Here is a 19,784-nt window from a genome sequence, read left to right as displayed (position 1 = left end):
AGAAAGCCAGTGTGTGTAAATTGGGGGAAGTCTAAGGTGGGCTATTAAGAAACAGTATTTGGTAAAGGAGCGCCTGCCTTGACACAAGCAATTATGGTCAAAGCACCTACATCTGAATCAATTGCCCTCGGGCCACACAAACAGAATGATGCCCAAGAGACTACGCTTCAAAACACTGAGTCAAGCTCACTTAAACCGACATGGAAAGAGATTACTGTGGATTTCATAATGAGGACCAAGATCCATGGTTTGAAGTTTGTCTTCTTTCCAGACAAGTCCAAACCACAGCGGGTCATCTGGATCCTGGCCTTCTTTCTTTGTTTCAGTCTCCTCATCACCTGGTCCGGGAACCGAATCCTGTACCTGATGTCCTACCCTGCTATCACTAAGATCTACATGGTGTGGGCTCACAACATGTCCTTCCCAGCAGTGACTTTCTGCAATAAAAATGTTTTCCGTGTATCCACCCTGACCAGGGATGATCTTTATCACAGTGGCTACTGGATGGACCTCATGTATCTTAATCACACAGTGATGGAGAAGAACCTGGCCATCCTTAAGGACAACCACAAGCAGGGTCTCCTGAGGCTGCTGGATTTCAATAACTACACCCCGCCCCCTGATTACCATGTCAACACCACCGAGATGATGAGTCGGCTCGGTCACCAGCTGGAGGAGATGCTGCTTGAGTGCAGGTTTCGTGGTGAAACCTGTACCCACAAAAACTTCAGCACTGTATGTACAGAAAGAAAGATAGCCTTTGTCAGTGTGGATATGCATGTTGTTTACAAGGTGTATTAATAATTCATGTGAGCATTTGACGATGCTCTTTCCTGCAGGTATTCTTTAGTGTGTGTTGATGTTTCAAAGCTGCAAACAAGCCTGTCCTGTTTTTGCCTCTCAAACATGACAGCTTTACCTTATTAAATTTGATGTCTTGGTGAAGTCACTCAAGAAAACAAACGCAACGTTGCCTTCATGCTTTGGTGCAAATCAATCTCATGTCCTCATCAATGAGTAGAAGGTGTAGTTTGTAGTTTTTGGAGTGTCTCAATTTTGTTTATATTCACCTGGACAATTTCTTATGCTTTTTTTGCTTTATAACCTGTGACAACAATATGCAGGGAGAAAGATTTGATCATTAATAATTGAGAAATTATTTGAACTGATTTACGAGCATGTGAAGTATATGGTCTTGTTTCAAAAATGTGCCTCAGCCTCCCATATATGAATATGAATGGGCGTAAGTCTGTTATACCCATTCACTGCTGAGGAAGTGGATGGCGTTTGCAACCCACAGTTACAGTATTCCAGACTTCAACACAAACCAGCAGCTGATAGTGTCATCACAAAATATTCAAAAGGCTAAATAGGTAAACATCTGCACTGAGAAGTCTGCATGCATAGTGGCTAATTATAAAAAAATTAATCTGGGAACACACTTTGTAAAAATATTTTATTTAAAAAATTTAAATACTTACCTTTGCAGATGGAGATCTAGGCAGATTCCAGTTGTAAAAATCAAACATATAACTGACACTTGAAATGAAAAGCCCTGCAAGAAAACTACAGATTGTCAGCCATCCATGGAGCCTCCACCATCCATCTTCCATCATGGCCAATTTGGTTCATAACTGAGATTTAAAGTGTGTTGTGTGCTCTCTTGCTTTCAAAAGACTGAGCGAAGCTCCCATTATATCTAATTAGTTGTTCTAGTTACATTTAAATCCTATAACACACTTAGCAGTTACTGTAGATGGTGTCTTGCAGCTTGGCAGACCATATAGGCTGCAGGGAGAAGGAATAAAATATCTGTCTTATCTGTCAGAGCTGCATGTAAGTCTGTCTGACTCTGGTCATGCAACACTGACTGTGATCTCTTGAGATAAGTTCTGACATGCTTGTTGAGTTTTTTGCCAGCAGCCCTCTTACCACAACCCTACCTACATTTGATATGATGAAAATTTACCAATAGATGGATTTTTTAAATTTTATTTTTAAAGTGTGACATGTTCTTTAGCCACGTTGTTGACCAAAAAGGCAAAAACATCTCACCAACCACAATTTGTTTTCATGGTGATACAGAAAATGACCAATTACTGTCTGCCAAGTAAAGATATTTGACAACCATAATCATTACTGTAGTAAATATTGGTCAGTGTAGCAAACTGCTTTTCACTTCTACAGTATAGGTTTTATATGGAAGCAAAAAAGGCTGTAATAATTGCATTTTAAAAACAACTAAACACAACTGTAAATGTAACCACTACAGAATAGTTACCATAGCACTGAAATATTTTTATTTGGTTTGAATCCCCCCTTTTGAATTTTACAGAAGGTAATATAATTTAATTTAATTTAATTTAATTTCAGATAGATAATTCAAGTGTCTGGTCGCTTCAGAACTGTTTGCTGGCTATCCTGAATGCTCAAGTTTGAATTTTTCATGTTGAATTTCAGTGAATTCAAGATGCTAAATTTAATCAATCCAATATAACCAATCTGATTGTTAACCTTGGTCCAAAATTGACCAGCTGGGTTTGAGTAACTTGAATATAGTGTTTTTTGTATTGAACACTTGGATTTTCAGAGTTAAAGAGAAAAAGTTGCACTACTTCAAATTACCTTTGGAAATTTCAAAAAGGAGAATTCAAACCCCATAAATTGTTGGGGGTATTAATTTATAATACACAATATTTAGTAATGACTAAATTCCGCAGTTAGGTGTTAAGTTGATTGTAAGATTAAATCTTATGGCTCCCCTAATTTTATGATATATTTTTCCAGTTGTCTTGATTCATCCACACTCCCCCCAATTAAATATGTAATTGTTTGCTGAGGACACAAGTTAGCAGATATTTGCATATGCAACTGTGCTGAACTTATGTGCAGTATACAGTATATGTCAGCCATAAGTAGCTGTTTGTCACAATTTGGCATGATACAATTATTATGACAGCTGTTTATAGTGGCACTTATCACTGCAGGTTTTTAAATTTTGTTGAATGCATGATGAATAGATATTCGTCCTCTTCAGAGTATTGCATAACTAATCAATTCTACAGTTTGATAGTCTTATCCTAAATTATTAGTTTTATCCAGAATTTACTGAACACCTCAAGCTATATTCAGACTTTTAAGCTTTCTTAGTCTTTATATACCAAAGCCTGAGTTCAAATTATAATGTCAACATTTCTAATCCCAATGCAGATTTATTTTTACTTTCCTGGCAACAAGGATGGGGAATATTCCAATCACAAGGAAAATCAATAAAATTGAAAACATGTCAACTGTGAGCACTGAAGCAAGAGCTGGAAATAAATTACTTTAGCCAACTTGATTAATTAAACCAGAAATATACTTGTGGGAGAAAACCTGCTGTAGCGATTGCACATCACACTGTATTATTACCGCTGAGCTTCACTGGCACAGATTCTGTCTCTTAACAAGTAAGTCAGTCAAGACACACAAATGTTGTTTACAAACCCAATTTAGCGTTAGTGTGTCCAGAGAGCTTCCACCTCAGATAATTCCTATTTTATGACAGCGAAATAGTACATTCACTCTAAATGACTCGGGGGAAATTTGGAGTGAAATTGGGTAAAGATTAATAGCTGCTGCTGCTGCTAAGGAATGCACATTAATTTCTGAAATCATAGTCAAGCATCTGTTTAAAGCCTGCGCTGCTTACTCTGATAATCTCAAAACCTCTGCAATGATTACCTGTCCTCCACAATTATAGGCTGACGTGTAATACATCTCGTCTCCGCACACTGCTTTACCACAGCACCATGAAAAGGGTTTGACTTTTCATTTACTCACCTGTTGTTTTTGTTTATTCTTTTTTACAGATATACACACGCTACGGAAAATGTTACACTTTCAACTCTGGATTAGATGGCAACCCACTGCTGACCACGTTGAAAGGTGGCACGGGGAACGGCTTGGAGATCATGCTGGATATTCAGCAGGATGAATATCTGCCTGTTTGGGGAGAGACAGGTCAGTGCAGCTTTTAGCATCATTCTGACATTTACAGTAATATTTAACTTGCCTTTGTCATCTCTTTAATATGTGGAGATTTTATAGAGTTGAACAAAAAAGTGATTTTCCCAGATCTTATCCTTCACTTTACTGCCTATTCTTTATCTTTACTATTATCTTGATATGTATATCCAGAACTACAACTGACATCATTGCATTCAGTGACATGTTGTATCCAATTCATGGTTGGCAACAATATCATTTGACTGCACATTTGTAAAATGAACAGCATGTGATAAGTCTTTGGTTATAAATATTAGTCCAGCATGCTAATATATGAGTACCTATCTGATATACATTTCTAGCAATGGGGTTTAGGAGCATGCAGCATCACTACCAACGGAAGAGTAAAGAGCCAAAAAGCGGGTTACCATAGCAACCGTACCTGTTGTTACATTGTCTGGCGTGCTGTATCCACAGATGAAACCTCCTACGAAGCAGGCATCAAGGTTCAGATCCACAGCCAGGATGAGCCGCCCTTCATTGACCAACTGGGATTTGGTGTGGCCCCTGGTTTTCAAACTTTTGTGTCATGTCAGCAACAACTGGTACCTAATGTTCAGCCTCCTCCCCTCCAACCTCAACTTTTTTGCTCCGCTTCATTCTGTGTTTGTCCCCAAATCCTCACCAGCCACTGCCCATTACCTCTGTGTCACAGAGCCCGGAGCAAAATCAGATCTTTGATTTACCTTGTGTGGGAAATGTGTTGTACAAACCAGGTGAATCTTGGTACAAGTAAATAAAACTGGGGAATTATCGCAGCCAAGGAATATTGATAGAGCAGGGCCAACTAATGATTAGATGCAAGCACTAAACGAAACTGTGTTTGCTTTAGAGCAAAAATAACCCCATACTACACAGCATGAAAAACTATCTGGCAGCTCAGAGTGTTTGTTTTACTTTTCATAGTGAGCCTTCACTACTTTTAGCCTGAGTGCAGTTATTTGAATGCTGTTAAAATTGTCTCTAGTGGCGTATCAAAGATGAGGCAGAGAGAAGCTTCGAGACTCACAGAAATCACACAGCCATGGTCAGCAGGATTTAATGATAAAAACAGATCTAATTAATAAAAAATAAACCTCGCTTAGAATTTTTGAAAAGAGATTTAATTAACACTCTTCAAAGCAATTGTTAACATACTAATGAATATTAAGAATGAGTGTTGCTAAAATAGTCTGCTGGCAGCAGCATTTAGCCAGAGTTGGACTGCTTTAAAGACTCACTATATATAACTAACCTATGAAGACTCCTTCTCAAGACTAAATATATCTTGAGGGAAAAATATTAAAATCATCATCATGTTTTTGATGTCAAATTGAGCTATTAAAAGAGGCCTGGTGCACCTATTTCACTATTTCACAAATATTTACAGTATGCATCATTAGATTAGGAAAAGGACACACTGCTGTTTCCAAAACATTTAAAAATGCTCCTATGATTTAGGGACATTGTGAAATTAGTATTTTAACACATTATGTTCTGGGAAACAGAACGATCCTTGACAGGTTTGTTGGCTAGAAAATTAGTTCTTAGCTCTAAACTTTCCCTTCACTGCCGTCAGTGAAGGATGAAGAGTAATAACTATAGTGTAGAATTGATTGCCAAGTCTGTGTGCAAGGTCATAACACTAAGCTCACATGGATTTCCTATCCAAATCTAATGACACTGTAAAGAGGTATTGTGATGTTGCCAAGACAACCCATTAAATTGGTGTCCCTTCTGTTGTCTACACAAGAGTAGCATACAGACTAAAACAACAGTCTTTGCTTTCCAAACCGAAACAGTGACTGGATAGAGAAATGTCATTTGACAAAGAACAAAAACCTCATTGTAAGTCAGAGGCAAAATGGCAACTGTGCCACAAAGGATTTTAGGTTTTCTCAAATGATTACCTTTGAGATAAAGAGTATTTCTGTATTGTGCTGCAGGCTGATTAAAATTTCGACCACATACTCAGACCTCGTCAAGTTATGAAGAGATGGATGCTCAAGCTGTGAATTAAATGAATTACTTTAACAATCATTCATGCTTAATTTAAATGATTTTGCTCTGAAGTTAATGGTGTTGGTCAGTTCATGGGCATGAGATAAACAATCAAAATAAAATACTCCACCCTTATTTTAGCAGAATAACATGGGATGATTGAGACAGAGTTTTGGTCTAATGAAACAGACACTTGGACACCACAAAGATGGCAAATTTTTATTTTTTTTGGGAAGCAGTTTTGCTTCATGTAATGTGTCTCTATCTTTCTCTGTCTCTGTCTCTCTCTCACTCTATGAATGTTGTAAAATGCTCCAAGTGTATCATCATTCAGCCATTTCCAAGAAGTGAATTTGGTATATTAATCACCATTTGGAAGTTCCCCTCTAGAACACAAATTACACAGATTGTCATTTATAACCATGACACAAGCGCCCACATCGGTGACAGCTAAAAGACGTGTTTATAACCTAAGATATGTGCTGAATTAATTAGACTGTCATTAAAGTCTGGCCAGCATTAATTTCAGTCAGTCTCCAATGAGTATAGTGACACGACTTTCAATGTAATAATAGACAGTTGGATGAAGCACTTATGATTTCAAGACTTTTCATTTGTAAAGCTTCTGTCAGAAGAATTTAATTTTTAATAGGAGTCTTTGACTTGTGAGCCCAGAGAGACATGAAGACCACCCCTCCAAATTCTGGGCTTGAATAATGTAATGGTTGAAACTGAACTGTGTCTTCACACAAGCTTGAGAGGAAGTAAGAAAATAATGGCTAAATCACAACCCACCAGTGCACCAATGCTGCAGAGTCTTCACGTGCCGTTGGGAGCTGTAGCTGTTTTGTTGTTTTAATAACAACAGGTTGTCTTACTGTCCAGAACGGGTTGACCACTTTCTATCCCTTGCCTTGCTGTTGCTATTTGATAATGATGTAGGCTATATTCCCTCACTCCTCGCCTAGATGAGACGTCCTATGAGGCCGGCATAAAGGTACAGCTTCACGCTCAGTCAGAGCCTCCTTTCCTCCATGAGCTCGGCTTCGGGGTTGCCCCCGGCTTCCAAACCTTTGTTTCCACCCAAGAGCAGAGGGTAGCGTATATGTTTGTCTGAGCTTGCTGCATGCCACAAAATACTGTATTGTTAAGTAGCTACACCCCCAATGTCAAGTTCCACACTTTCATCCGCCGGTGCCCCCGCCCCTGAGGAATGAATTCATCTGCCCCTCCCTCTGTGTGGCTGAAGCAACCACATGCAACATCTGTACTCCTTTCCTTTCGTCATTATCTTCTCTGTTTAATAGATAAAGTAAAGAGCAGCTAATGTGTATCATTACAGCTTTAGCCATTCACCCAAGTCTTTGTCTTCATCAAAGCTGTTGTTTGGCTTTACCCATTCACTGCCATACACAGTTCTGCTAACTTCTTTTTTTTTTTTGTTTATTCTGCCTTTTTACCACTGGGTTGGTCCACTGGACCGCTCCTTAATATCATTTGGAGGGACCAGACACCAGACAATGCGATTCATTAGGTTTTATTACCCACGAGTACTCTGGCATCAGTTCGAAGTCTAGCCTTTATTGCACTTGGGTTTTATATCCAGTGTAACTTCAGTTATGAGAGTCTGTGGGCTTGAAATGGAGTTCAGTAAAGGCTAAATCATGTTTGCCAGTTGATGTCAACCCCTGCAGTGAATTACGCTCTTATCTCTGTCACTTTCTATTGACAAAATGACCATTAGATTGTCATAGTTAGCCTGGTTAGAGCTGCTGGAGATGATTGGCAATTACAGTTAACCTTAATAGCTGAATAATTTCTATGTGGACATTCATTTAGGCGGATGTCTATTGCATTGATTGTTGGCTACCTTCCACTGCAGTAAGTTTCTATATCCAGAGATGCCCAAACGTCGGTGGCCTTCATAAATAATTGGTTTGTTTTTGTCATGAAAATGAGTAGTAGGCATTTAGTACAATAAATTGCAGTAAACAAGACTTTTAAAGGGTGTCAGTGTGTGCAGTACACCAAAAAACAAGTTTCCTCTAAGTGTGAAAGAGAGCTCTAAACATACACACACAGGGCACACTGCTGCAGTTATAAGACAAGCACCTCGGGTCTAATATTAAGTGTGAACCAAAACCTTAAAATTCAGGCATTAAATATTCCTCATTAGTGGATTAATTTAGAATTCCCTGAGTTACTCATAAATGTAATGACCTGCATTTAAACTTTAAATGAGAGTTTGACCCCTAATGAGACGGCAAACTGAATATACAATACATCTTCGCTTCATTATTAAATTTATAGGGTCATGCAGTCACGGTAGTTTATTGATAAACTTTTATTGGCTTATATTGGGAAATCTAAATAGTTAATCAACAATAAAACCATGTGTATGTGCTGCAACAGAGAAGTTCATTCAATATGACCTATTTTCATCAAATATGTACCATGAAATAGGGATGTATGATGTCTGTTGAATTAAATACAATTCATGAAATCATTCATTTGACAAGTGTAACCTGTTTACTGTTCTAAGTCTGTTTTCAGGGTTGGTTTTGTAAAATGTGTCCATTGATTGTGGTGTCCTGTCTGACAAAACATATCTTACAGATTTCTATTAAGCCTGTCTCTATTCCCATGGTACTCTGCTTCCTACTGGGGACTAGACCTGCATCAGTAATGTTCTGCATGATATCTGCTTGCTGCTACACATGAACAATAATGTTGGTCTGACTGGACATTTTGTGCCAATATTGTGTTAGTGCACATTCTCATTGAAATGCTTCTGTATTTATTTATTTATTTTATGTTTGAGACATTTGTGTTGGGTTTTGTCAGCTTGTTGTCCTCTTTTGTACTTCTGCTGTCCTGGGCTCAATTTATGTTATTTGTTGTAATCCTGTGTGCTGATATACTGAGGGAAAACATGTGCTGTTTGCTCTTTCAGCTTCAGTACCTCCCTCCGCCTTGGGGAGATTGCAAGTCTACTCCCATAGACTCTGAATACTTCTCCACATACAGCATCACCGCCTGCCGCATTGACTGTGAAACTCGGTACCTGCTGGAGAATTGTAACTGCAGGATGGTTCACATGCCTGGTATGAATTCAGACTTGACTTCACCAATGAAAAATGCAATCACGTGCCAAAAAAGAAGCAAATACTTGTGTCCACATGTTGTCAGTTTATATGTCATGTAATTATTTTCACTTTTATGTTATTTCAAACAGGAACCTCAACAGTTTGCACACCAGAGCAGTACAAAGACTGTGCTGACCCAGCTTTAGGTGAGCCCTCCACTGTTCTGTATAAGTATGAAATATTGATGTAATAGTTGTGCATTAATGTCTGAATTCAACCAAGTGTTCAGTAGCAGCACCGTGAGACTGTTCCAGCCTGTAGATAATACTTCTGTAGCATTAACTTTAAATTACTTTTGATCTCGAATAGTGCTGATGCAAAAATAAAGCAATAAAGTAAAATTATTGTTTAAAAATTCCATTAGGAAGATTTGTGCCGTGTCTTTGCTTCGCTGATATCAAATAAATCCCATAGAGCTTTTCTTCCCTCTCTGTATTATAGCTTCAGTCATTATTTGCTTTCATGGAAAGTGAACGATGGCAGCAATTGTAGTTTTCTGTCATGTGAGATATTTTAAGCAGAAACCGAGAGCCTCTGTGTGCAGGCTTGTTTGATTGTTCGCAGTAATCACAATATTTTTAAATGATTTTGATCATCCACAGACTTTTTGGTAGAGAAAGACAACGATTACTGTGTCTGTCAGACCCCCTGCAACATGACTCGCTATGGCAAGGAGCTGTCCATGGTTAAGATCCCCAGTAAGGCATCTGCTAAATATCTGGCTAAGAAATTCAACAAAACTGAGCAATATATTGGGTAAGTATAATTTAGTAGCAGTTAGTTGTTCAGATAATGGCCTGTTTTCTTTTTCTTTTAATGGCTTGATGTACTGTATGGCAAAGCATGATCTGGGTCTCCATCGTTCACCTTCAATGTAACAATAATGAGAGATAGTTACACAGGAAATGTGATATGTCATTTGGCATTGTGTGATATGACCAGAAATTAAATCTGTAGGGTGTGCTCTTGTCTGCCCTCTCTCCAGAGAAAATATATTGGTCTTGGACATCTTCTTTGAAGCTCTGAATTACGAGAAGATTGAGCAGAAGAAGGCCTATGAAATTGCAGGGCTTCTCGGTAAGATCCTTGTAGTTTCAGGTTCATTGAGACACAAAAATATGGTCGACCTTGGTATCAGCACTCTCAGTGGGCCCCTGCCACATATTTCACATTGTGTGTTCACGACCGGTGTTTTGAGGTTTCCTCTTTGAACTTGTGAATCAGGCTGAACACATTTTCATAATCTGATGTTCTTGCAAGGACAGCCAGGTTGCATCTGATGAAAAGTTGGGGCTGTATGGACACTTGACAATTCTGCTCAGATTTCTGCAAGAGATAGTGAATTAGAAGTGACAGCACCAGGAATAGTTTCACGCACCATTGTTCAATTACTGTACGTGCCAATATCTGTTAATCTCTCTTTTTCTAGGTGACATTGGAGGTCAGATGGGGCTGTTTATTGGAGCCAGTGTTTTAACAATACTGGAAATATTTGACTACCTATATGAGGTAAGGTGCTGGTTCTGTGCTAATTAAAATTCAATATAACAATAACTAATTCATTATATTTTTATCCCAATATATTTAAAGGCAATGATTAAGTGTGAAACTTAAGGCTAGTATGAAGCTACAGCTAGCAGCGGGTTAGCTTAGCATAGAGACAGGAAACAGCCTGCCTGGCTCTGTCCAAAAGTTACCAAAATTGTTCCAATGTTAAATTTTTGAGGGCAGTATATAGTGGATGAATGTACACACTCAGCATTGTTAAAGAACCTCACATAAAATGGCAGCCAGTTAATATATTGTCCTATGTAGTACGTGGAGAAGTATTGCACACATAGCACCAGGAGCAGTTCCCATGAAAGATAGTCACAACAAATTGTCACTTTTACACTGCAGTTTCTATACAGATTAAATATGAAAGATATACATTATTAATTAGTGAGCTTTAGAGGTGCTCGCAAGGTGGATTTTGTAGCAGTTGGACAGAGGCAGTCTAACTGTTTCCCCATTTTTACTCCACATACTAAGCTAACTAACTGCTTCATGTTTAGTGTACGGACATGTAATAATATCAATCTAACTCTCACCAAGAGAGCCTATTTCCTAAATTATGAAGGGACTAAAGGTTTGACAGCTGATTGATTTTACACCAAGTAAAATTATTTACAGACAGTATTTGAAAACACTTATACTGCTATTGTTTTATTTTATTGTCACTATATGCATTTAATCTGTGTGTAATCTCTATCTGATGTTTTTGCATTTAGGTGTTTAAGGATAAGGTTTTGGGTTACTTCATACGCAAGAAACGACCACAGCGTTGTCAGAGCGACAATCTGGTAATTTTTATCTCTCAGAACGTATTTCTTTGTACTGTATGAAATTAATGTGGTGTATCTCAAATGAGCTCAGGAACAACAGCACACTTGAAGTTGAAATGCTTTTAATTAACAGCACCAGAGAGAAAGAAAAATGTACACCACATTATGTCATCATTAGTTTTAATTTTCCATGCAGAGGAGATATATTTTTGTAGTAAACATAAGCATAAATAATACATAAACTTTGTTTTCACTGCACAGTATGAATATGTAATCAGTGCAATATTACACATAATAATATAATACTTTTTATTTACATGGTGAATATTAGAGAAAACTAGCACAAATTATTCTCCATGACGACAAAAATCTACATTAGGTTTACAGATGGAATACAGATGAGTATTGACTTTGTAAGTCTCTTTTTCCAGGCCTTTTGTTTATCAAGTGTTTTGCTGCTCGAGTGCCCTTAAACCTCAATGCATGGACAAGTAGAAGTGAATTGTCCACCTGTTCTCTTTTAATCATGACTCATATCTGCTCTTATGCTCAGATTGTTTTAAGTTTATCCTGCATGCAATCCCACTTTTGGACACACATTGTCAGTGACAATGATGTAATTACAGTTCACTTAGAGCTGGGAAAGTTGTTATTGTATTTAGATTTTTCCACTTTATTTGATTAAAGGAAATTCATAGTATCTTCATATAAGAGCAGGAGAGTAAGCGGAAGGCAAAATGAGTTCTGGAGACATTATGAACATTTCATGATCAACCTGTTTTCAAAGCCTTCAGGGCAGTAAAACCCATTTAAACTTCAAGATGAAACCCAGAGTAATGTGAGACATTTCTGTTCTGCCCTAAATCACAGCATTTTGTTGAGCCCTATGGTTTAACAGAAAATGTCTAGAGGCACCTCCAGTTCCCTAGCATCCGGTAGAAATTATTTACGACTGAAATGCACCTTCTAAATATCAGTAATCAGCAAATGTTCAGCACATACTGCTGACTCAAGCCTGTACCCAAAGATGGAAAGGTGGATTTTACAGACTCTAATTGTAAAACCATTAGAATATTTCCTGTGCTGAGTAAAATTGATTACTAAACTTGATTACATTCAGACAATTTGTAAAATCTACCCAACTTGTTTGTAGACCAGGGCACTCTTTCACTACTACACAGAGATGGCAGGAAATTAGTCGGTGTTGTGCTCCTTCTAGACTTTGCAGCAACATTTATGTTTTTGTTTTTGTTGCCATTTTCGTTGTTGAATTTTCACCTTCAGCTCTTGCCTTGATGGAGCATTACCTCTCTGGTAGAACACAGATAATAAAAGTATTTTGAGGAGTCCCACAAGGAAGTTGCTTGGGTCCAATTTGATTATTAGATTTATTTATGATTTACCCTAAAAATGCTGATATGTGGACAACTTAACTTTGTTCTGTTCTTTGTAAACTTCTTTGTAAAAGTAGAGCTGAGAAAGATTCTACATGTTGAGTTGCATACCATTTCAAAATGATCCTGTGAATTATCATTGCTTTTTATTTTCTTTATTATTTTTTTGTACTAATGCTACGATAATAAAACGGTTGTCTCTCTGACAATCAAAGCACTATCAAATTGAAATAGAAAATAGAAAATACTTTATTGTCATGTCCTGCGTGAAAATTGTCTTTGGTCTCACTGGTAAGAATAGTATATAAAACATGAGTGAATTGAGTGAAGATTTATTTTATTTTAATGCAAATAGATCAACTTTGCAATCTAAACTGTAATAACCACTTAATCCAATTCTTTCTCACAAGTCTAAATAACAGCTAAAAGACAATCTCTCTCTGCAGCTCACTGGTGGAATAACACTTCCTCTTTTCTGGTGCTGTTTTAATCAAAAGCATTCAAGCTGACTTTTCTTAAATGCAGACATTTCCTTTTATCCCTGAGTGTACTTTATCTACCAATTTGCATCCAGCCTTCTTGGCAGAACGTTGGAAATGCAAGCTCTGTTTCTCTCTTATGTGACAAACAAGCCCAGGACTTTATCATCACGAGCAATAATGCAGCATGCAAAAAAGACTGCACCAAAATTTTCTTCAAGCAAGTGAGAAAGTCATGGGTTTGTCCCCTGCATGAGGATTGTGTTCTTGCATGTACAGTTGCCTCGGGTTCAGTGTTTGGTTTGGTAGCTGATGTGGAAGAACAGAAAGAAGTTGGTTCTTCTCTTTAGTGTAAGTGAAGATAAGTACAGTAAAGTTAAGCCAATACAGTTTTGAAGGAGGTTATTTTTTAGACCGATTTTGGGAGAATCAGTTTTTATAAGTTGAAACAGTGACAGTAGATGAAGCATTTCCTTAGTGGCCGGATATTTATGTCATGCTTTTACCAGAGACTTTGATAGCGTGATATGTACTATATTCTGCTCCATTCATATCATTATATTCACCTGCTTACAATAAATCATCCTCTGTTCTTCTTTTTTCTCATATTCAATAACACTTTATATCAACTAGTCCATTGCCATATATCCACTCAAACAACCCAACAGCAAAGTAACGCATTTAGTTCTTTTTAGTTTTAAGTTTGACTCAGTGACCGTCAACACTTCTGTCTTTTGCTTTTCCCACTTATTAAACAAAATCAGATCTTGTGTTGAACAGCCACCTTCCTTCAGTTCTTAAATGAGGGGAAAACACAACAAGCAGTATTCCCTCAAACAATTAGCTTATAGCATTTGCATTGTGTTTTATTTTCATCTCAGTCACCCTCACCCATCTTTCTTTTCATCATGTCTATTCCAGGAGTTTCCAGAGAACCCAACCAGCCCTGGTGTCACGCCTAATCATGCCCCCAGGTAGCACACCCCATTGATAATAGCTGCTCCCTCCCATGCTGTCCCTCTCTTTCATACATACTTAAGACCATCTCATACATCATTTCCTCAGTGGCTACAAATGACTTGGTTGGCTGTAGTAGACATGCAACCTAAAAGTGGTAATTATCCGACTGCAGTGAGCAATTGAACATCTACCACTGAGTCAGGACAGGTTAGCTTGTTGTGTTTCTGTATTTATTGGCTTTACAGAAGACATGAGTTGGTTGGATTCTCCAATTGCACAAAGATTTTTATATAAAACATTTTCCTTTTTACTGAATAATGATGCCTTCTTCTCATAGCCCAGCACTCCTGTGAAAACATATTATATATTTATTGAATTGTTGTACAAAAAGCTGAACCACCTGAGATCTATTTGTTTCCCTGCAGCACAGATTTCCATTTAGAGGCAATGCATTTGAGGCTCATGCCAGATAACATCACTAGATGCATTACTTTGTGATGTTATCACAGGTCTGCATGCAGTGAGTTTGCACAAAACTATAAATGGTTCTTTGTCTGCTGGAATAGCCATTTTGCCAACAGGACTACCGATGGTTGTTATCCACATATCAGCAGTTGTCCATTCAGCAAGCATCTTTGCACATTCAAGGACATGCAGACATATGTGGATGTTTCAACTTCCGTAACTATAAGAATTTTACATGCTAGTGAAAAAACAGGACTAAAAATATGCTGTTTTCTTTCTCCTCTCCCTCCTTTCATTCATCTTTCCCTACCTGTCCCTTATTTACTTTACACTCTCTTTTCACTACCTGTGAAACATATGTGATGTGGCTGATGTTGGAACTTCCAAATCTGTTGTATTCATTACCTCATCATTGTCAACATATGTTTCTGTCATTCATTGTCCTCCATGATATTCTTGTGTGGTAATATTGATCATTTTTTTCTGTCTTTGCACAATTTTTCCTCGTTTCATATTTATTTTTCTCTCCCCCGTGTCACATTCATGATCGTCCCCATCACTCTCATTTTACCTGTGGCTCATACCTTTCTTCTGTTTCTTCATCATCATTATCATCATCACTCCCGTCATCGCCCCTCCCTTAATCCGGTTGAACTCGTCTTCCCTCCTTCCCTTCCCTCTGTTTTGCAGAGCACCTGTGACACCCTCCGGAGTCACTCGGACAGTCTCGGATTCACGCCGAACATGTTACCTCGTCACCCGACTCTAGGAAACTTTGAGGAGTTTGCTTGTTGACAACATTAAGTAGGGGTGGGGTGGCAAATCTGGGGACTTGACAGCAAACTGTGAAATAATTTATGTATTTAACAGAAAAAGGTTTGAGTGTATACTCAAAAAAGTATAGTAGAGTTTATCCTTGCCTGAATAGAAATAGAATACTATCATCAGAAAAAAAGACCACTTCCAAAACAGAACTCAGGTTTAACTGCCATGTCAAGGCATCAGTGTTAATTTATTCATGTTTCATTTTGTGGATTTTGTTCTTCTCATCCAGTCACTTTAGAGTATACAATCAGTAAAGATTAATGTGTCCCAAAAGAAAAGGGATTCTGAACTGTGTTACGATGAGTTACGTAGTACTGTTGTGCTAGTTTTGCTGTACATCAATCAAAAAAAAAAACAAAAAAAAATGTGGATTGGTATGTGTAGCATTGCAGTTTCTTATCAGTGTACCGTCTACAGCATCTCAATGCTGTTTAGAGTGACCTTATACCTGTCACCACTTAGAACAGGGGAGCCTTTCTGAAGTTTGCTCGACTTTGAAGAGCTGATTGTTGGTCAAAAGAGCTGCTTCTTCATTGCCTTTTGCTACTATGATGCTTTGAATTGTCTCATTACTTAGATGACTGTGCTTACTCAATTTGAAAATCAAAGAAGAACGTGATTATTTATTATTGAAGTATTTCATTTTGATCCCGGGACAAAAGAAACTGCTGAATTTGATGTTTTTGTTCACTTTAGGCACTTTTTACACGCAGTAAAGGTTAAAAAAAAAAGGTGGTTGATTGTATCTTTATATCTTTATATAGCTGACATTTCAATTTTCATTAATGTCTCCCATTTTTTGGGGATAGTGTTGTTATGCTGTCACACAAAAAATTCTAGATTTAGCTCTCTGAAAAAGTTGGCCCTTAATTCTGTTAATTAATCTGAAACAATCAGGCTTTCCTTTGCCTTTCTTAAGAAATCTCAGCTATGTTTCTTCATTACAGTGTCTTAAAGGTGTTCATCAGCACAATCCCCTGTGATAGTAATCTATTCTCTATTGAACATGAAGTATCGTTTAAAAGGCTTGTTGGTGACATTCCTGAACTACACAGAAATTTGTAAATACCCACAATCAAATGCCATGAAGAAATTCTATACTGCTCATGTGAGACATTTGTCAAATATAAATATAGATATACATAGGTTTAAAAAAAAGAAAGTGTTTCTTCATTTATTCTTGCACCAGAAGGAATTTGGACTTTCTATCTGGGTGGACCATAAGTGTCTTTGCGTTTCTGGTGATTGTAACATGACTGACAATTGAATAGTCTTTTATTAGATACAGGAAATTGCCTCAAAACGTCAAACATCATGCATCTCAGCCCCATTCAGTTCAGTTGATTTATAGCAGAAATGCATTGTACAATTTTACCATTGTATCCTATTATGATTATTATTATTATTCCAGAACATGTAATAAGTCACAAATAACAGTTTGTGATGTATAAATGATCAAGTATAATAAACTATATATTTACCCATCTTACTCACGTACAAAACTTTTCTTATATTCGTGTCAGTCTACTTCCTCTCTTGTTGTTGTTCACTATGTGTTATTTAAATCCTTGACACTACAATTGTGGATTTGTAGGTACACTTACATATCCTCACTATTAATACTTTGCTGAAAATTGAGACAAGAGTCTGTGTTTTTTTTTTATGTGAAACTTTCAAGTGTAATGCCAACCAAGTAAGTGGTGTTCATAACACTGTAGCTTTATTACTCTGTTGTCTGTGTATTAGATGACTGTTGATGTGAAGCACAAACCCTTGGAGATCAGCCATCACTTGAAAGCCAATGACCGGGACGTCTATGGTTGTGACTACCTTTAGTGGCTCTAGTTATAACTACACACACTGTTACACAGGGTGTGTTTTCACTGCTCCAGCATTATCAGGAATAAGTGTGTACTCCAAGAGGAGCAAGAGACCACTTTGAGAAGAGACTTTATCCAAATGGAAATATACTTTTCAGGACAAAAAAAAGTTGAACGAGTGGCTTGTGTCGTGAGCAATAAATGCACTAAATCAGATACCACTGTTATCAAATTGACATTAAAAAAATAAATATTTGGTTTGGGATTCCCATTTTCAATTCATGGCGTATTCAACAGCTGGAATGGGTGTACAGTAGACTGAACAGCTGTCAATTGCAACATAGACGTATGATATGACATGTATATTAATCATCATCAACCAAATGTATTAAGAGACACAAATGCCAATTCATGTTACACAATGATGCTATTCTGATGATGCTGCATTGCCATGACGATTTTGAGTGTGTATGTGTATGTGTGTGTGTGTGTGTGTCATGTTAAACATAAAAAATGATCCAGCAATTACTACCGCAAACTGTGGATGTAGGATTTGTGAGAAAAAAATGTCCTTGCCTTACTACCAGTCAAAGAACAGCAGAGTGTATCTAAACTGGCAGAAACTATAACTGAACTGTTTTGTGCTTATTAAGTAGTCCTCAATTGATATTTAACACAGTTATGGCCAAGTAGGTAATAGTATTCAATATATTTCTGTCACCCTACACCTAGATTTGAACTATTTTATTCTTACAGCTAATAATTTATGGCATACCACCCATTTTCTTCCTTGCATGACCATTATGTATCCCTATTATCTCTGGTCTCTTAATGTATATTAGCCATGCTATTCACTTTGTATTGTCCAAATGTATTTGAGAGCCAGGTGAATCAAAATGCTGCCCCCCACATCCTGTGGTACAATGACTTGGATCATAATAACAGAAAAATCCTCCTCAAACCAGATTTGGGATTGTGCAATAGTTATAAACGGAAGGATAACTTGCAAGTGTAGAAAAACTGCAATTTCTTTCGAACAATTTTAATGTATTAAATGAATATATATGGCTTGGAGTGAAACAAAAGAATGTGCCTTTAAGGCTGGTTCATAAATTTTTTCATGCACACACACATCTGGGGAACTGCACTTGCTTCATCTGGCTCTACATGGTCTGTGTGCATTTTATTGTAGATATGTGATTTTAACTCTGAACTGTACATTAAATAGTTAATAATTAACTATGTGTAATGTACTCAGTCTTAAATCAAACTGTCATGAGCATTTCAAACCAGGTTACTGCTAACCTAAACAAAATGACACCTAATAGAACTCATAAAAATGTGGGTTTGATGTACACCGAGTCAGTGGTCACTACTCGAGATAGAAAAGTTCACTCTTGACCTTGGAAACAGATAAATAAATCTCAAATGGAGTCCATTTAGTCTTTCTGGAGCTTTCAATCACATCACACCACACGTTCTTCCTCAGCAGATGGAGTTTGCCCAGTTTTCATCAGTGGTGGAAGTATTAAAATCATTTACTTAAGTAGAAATACCATAATGTTAAATACAGTTTTTAGTACATGTTATGCTTTCAAAAATGTAAGAAATAGAATTATCAGCATATATCAAAAAAGTACAAGTACTGTATGCATGATGTTTTACATATATATTACACATCTATATGACTATATTACTGTTGTGGTTTCAAATACAAATGCTGTTTTAACATAGTTGGTTATCTAGACTCTGCATTACAATCATGGAACTTACATCCTCTTAGGTATTGCTCCATATTTGACTCTGAAATCGAGAGGAATAGAAGTAATTAAGTAGCATAAAATTATACTTTAGTAGTGCACAGTGCTTTAATGTTCAATTCACCACCTATTTTTATTTAATTGTACGTCAAAAATGCTGTGAACATTTAAAGCAAGAGTTTTAAAGCAAAACTTTTGAACGAAATAATGAAACATACCTTTTCTCAATTTAATACACGCAGGTAAGGTTTTCAGCTATAGTCTTACTTTATCCTTTAAGTTACTTGTGGTCAGTTAAATTATGTCCTTTAAGGACTTGTCATCTATTTAAATCCACATCCATCATGTGCTCAGAAAAATGGACGTGGATATTTACAATCTCACCACAACTGGTCAAACTCCGTGGGTTGAGAAAGATCATCATGGGCAGCTGAAAGCTCCACAACACCTACTGAATGGACCTTATGGTAAGATTATTTTGTCAATAAACTACTTGTTATAAAATATAACAAATGCTGTAAAAATCTATACTGAAAAGATTGAGGCGACTATGAATCAGCAAGCTGAATTATTTTCAAAGAAAA

The 19,784-nt window shown here is 37.2% G+C and overlaps 1 protein-coding gene across 1 annotated transcript; it reads left to right on the top strand.

The window, feature by feature from the left end:
- Positions 1-93: 93 nt before the first annotated feature.
- On the top strand, positions 94-15,564 carry asic1c (acid-sensing (proton-gated) ion channel 1c). The gene is made up of 11 exons (XM_062428712.1): positions 94-735; positions 3,852-4,002; positions 4,465-4,592; positions 8,981-9,131; positions 9,263-9,319; positions 9,776-9,929; positions 10,159-10,250; positions 10,603-10,682; positions 11,444-11,515; positions 14,292-14,344; positions 15,486-15,564. Exons 1-11 carry the CDS (start codon positions 94-96, stop codon positions 15,562-15,564), a joined length of 1,659 nt encoding a protein of 552 aa, XP_062284696.1.
- Positions 15,565-19,784: the final 4,220 nt, after the last annotated feature.

Source organism: Scomber scombrus, chromosome 11 (genome assembly GCF_963691925.1).
Source record: "Scomber scombrus chromosome 11, fScoSco1.1, whole genome shotgun sequence".
Lineage (NCBI taxonomy): Eukaryota > Metazoa > Chordata > Actinopteri > Scombriformes > Scombridae > Scomber > Scomber scombrus.
Note: the sequence above shows the minus strand (reverse complement) of the source record. Positions and strands in the feature narration are given on the sequence as shown.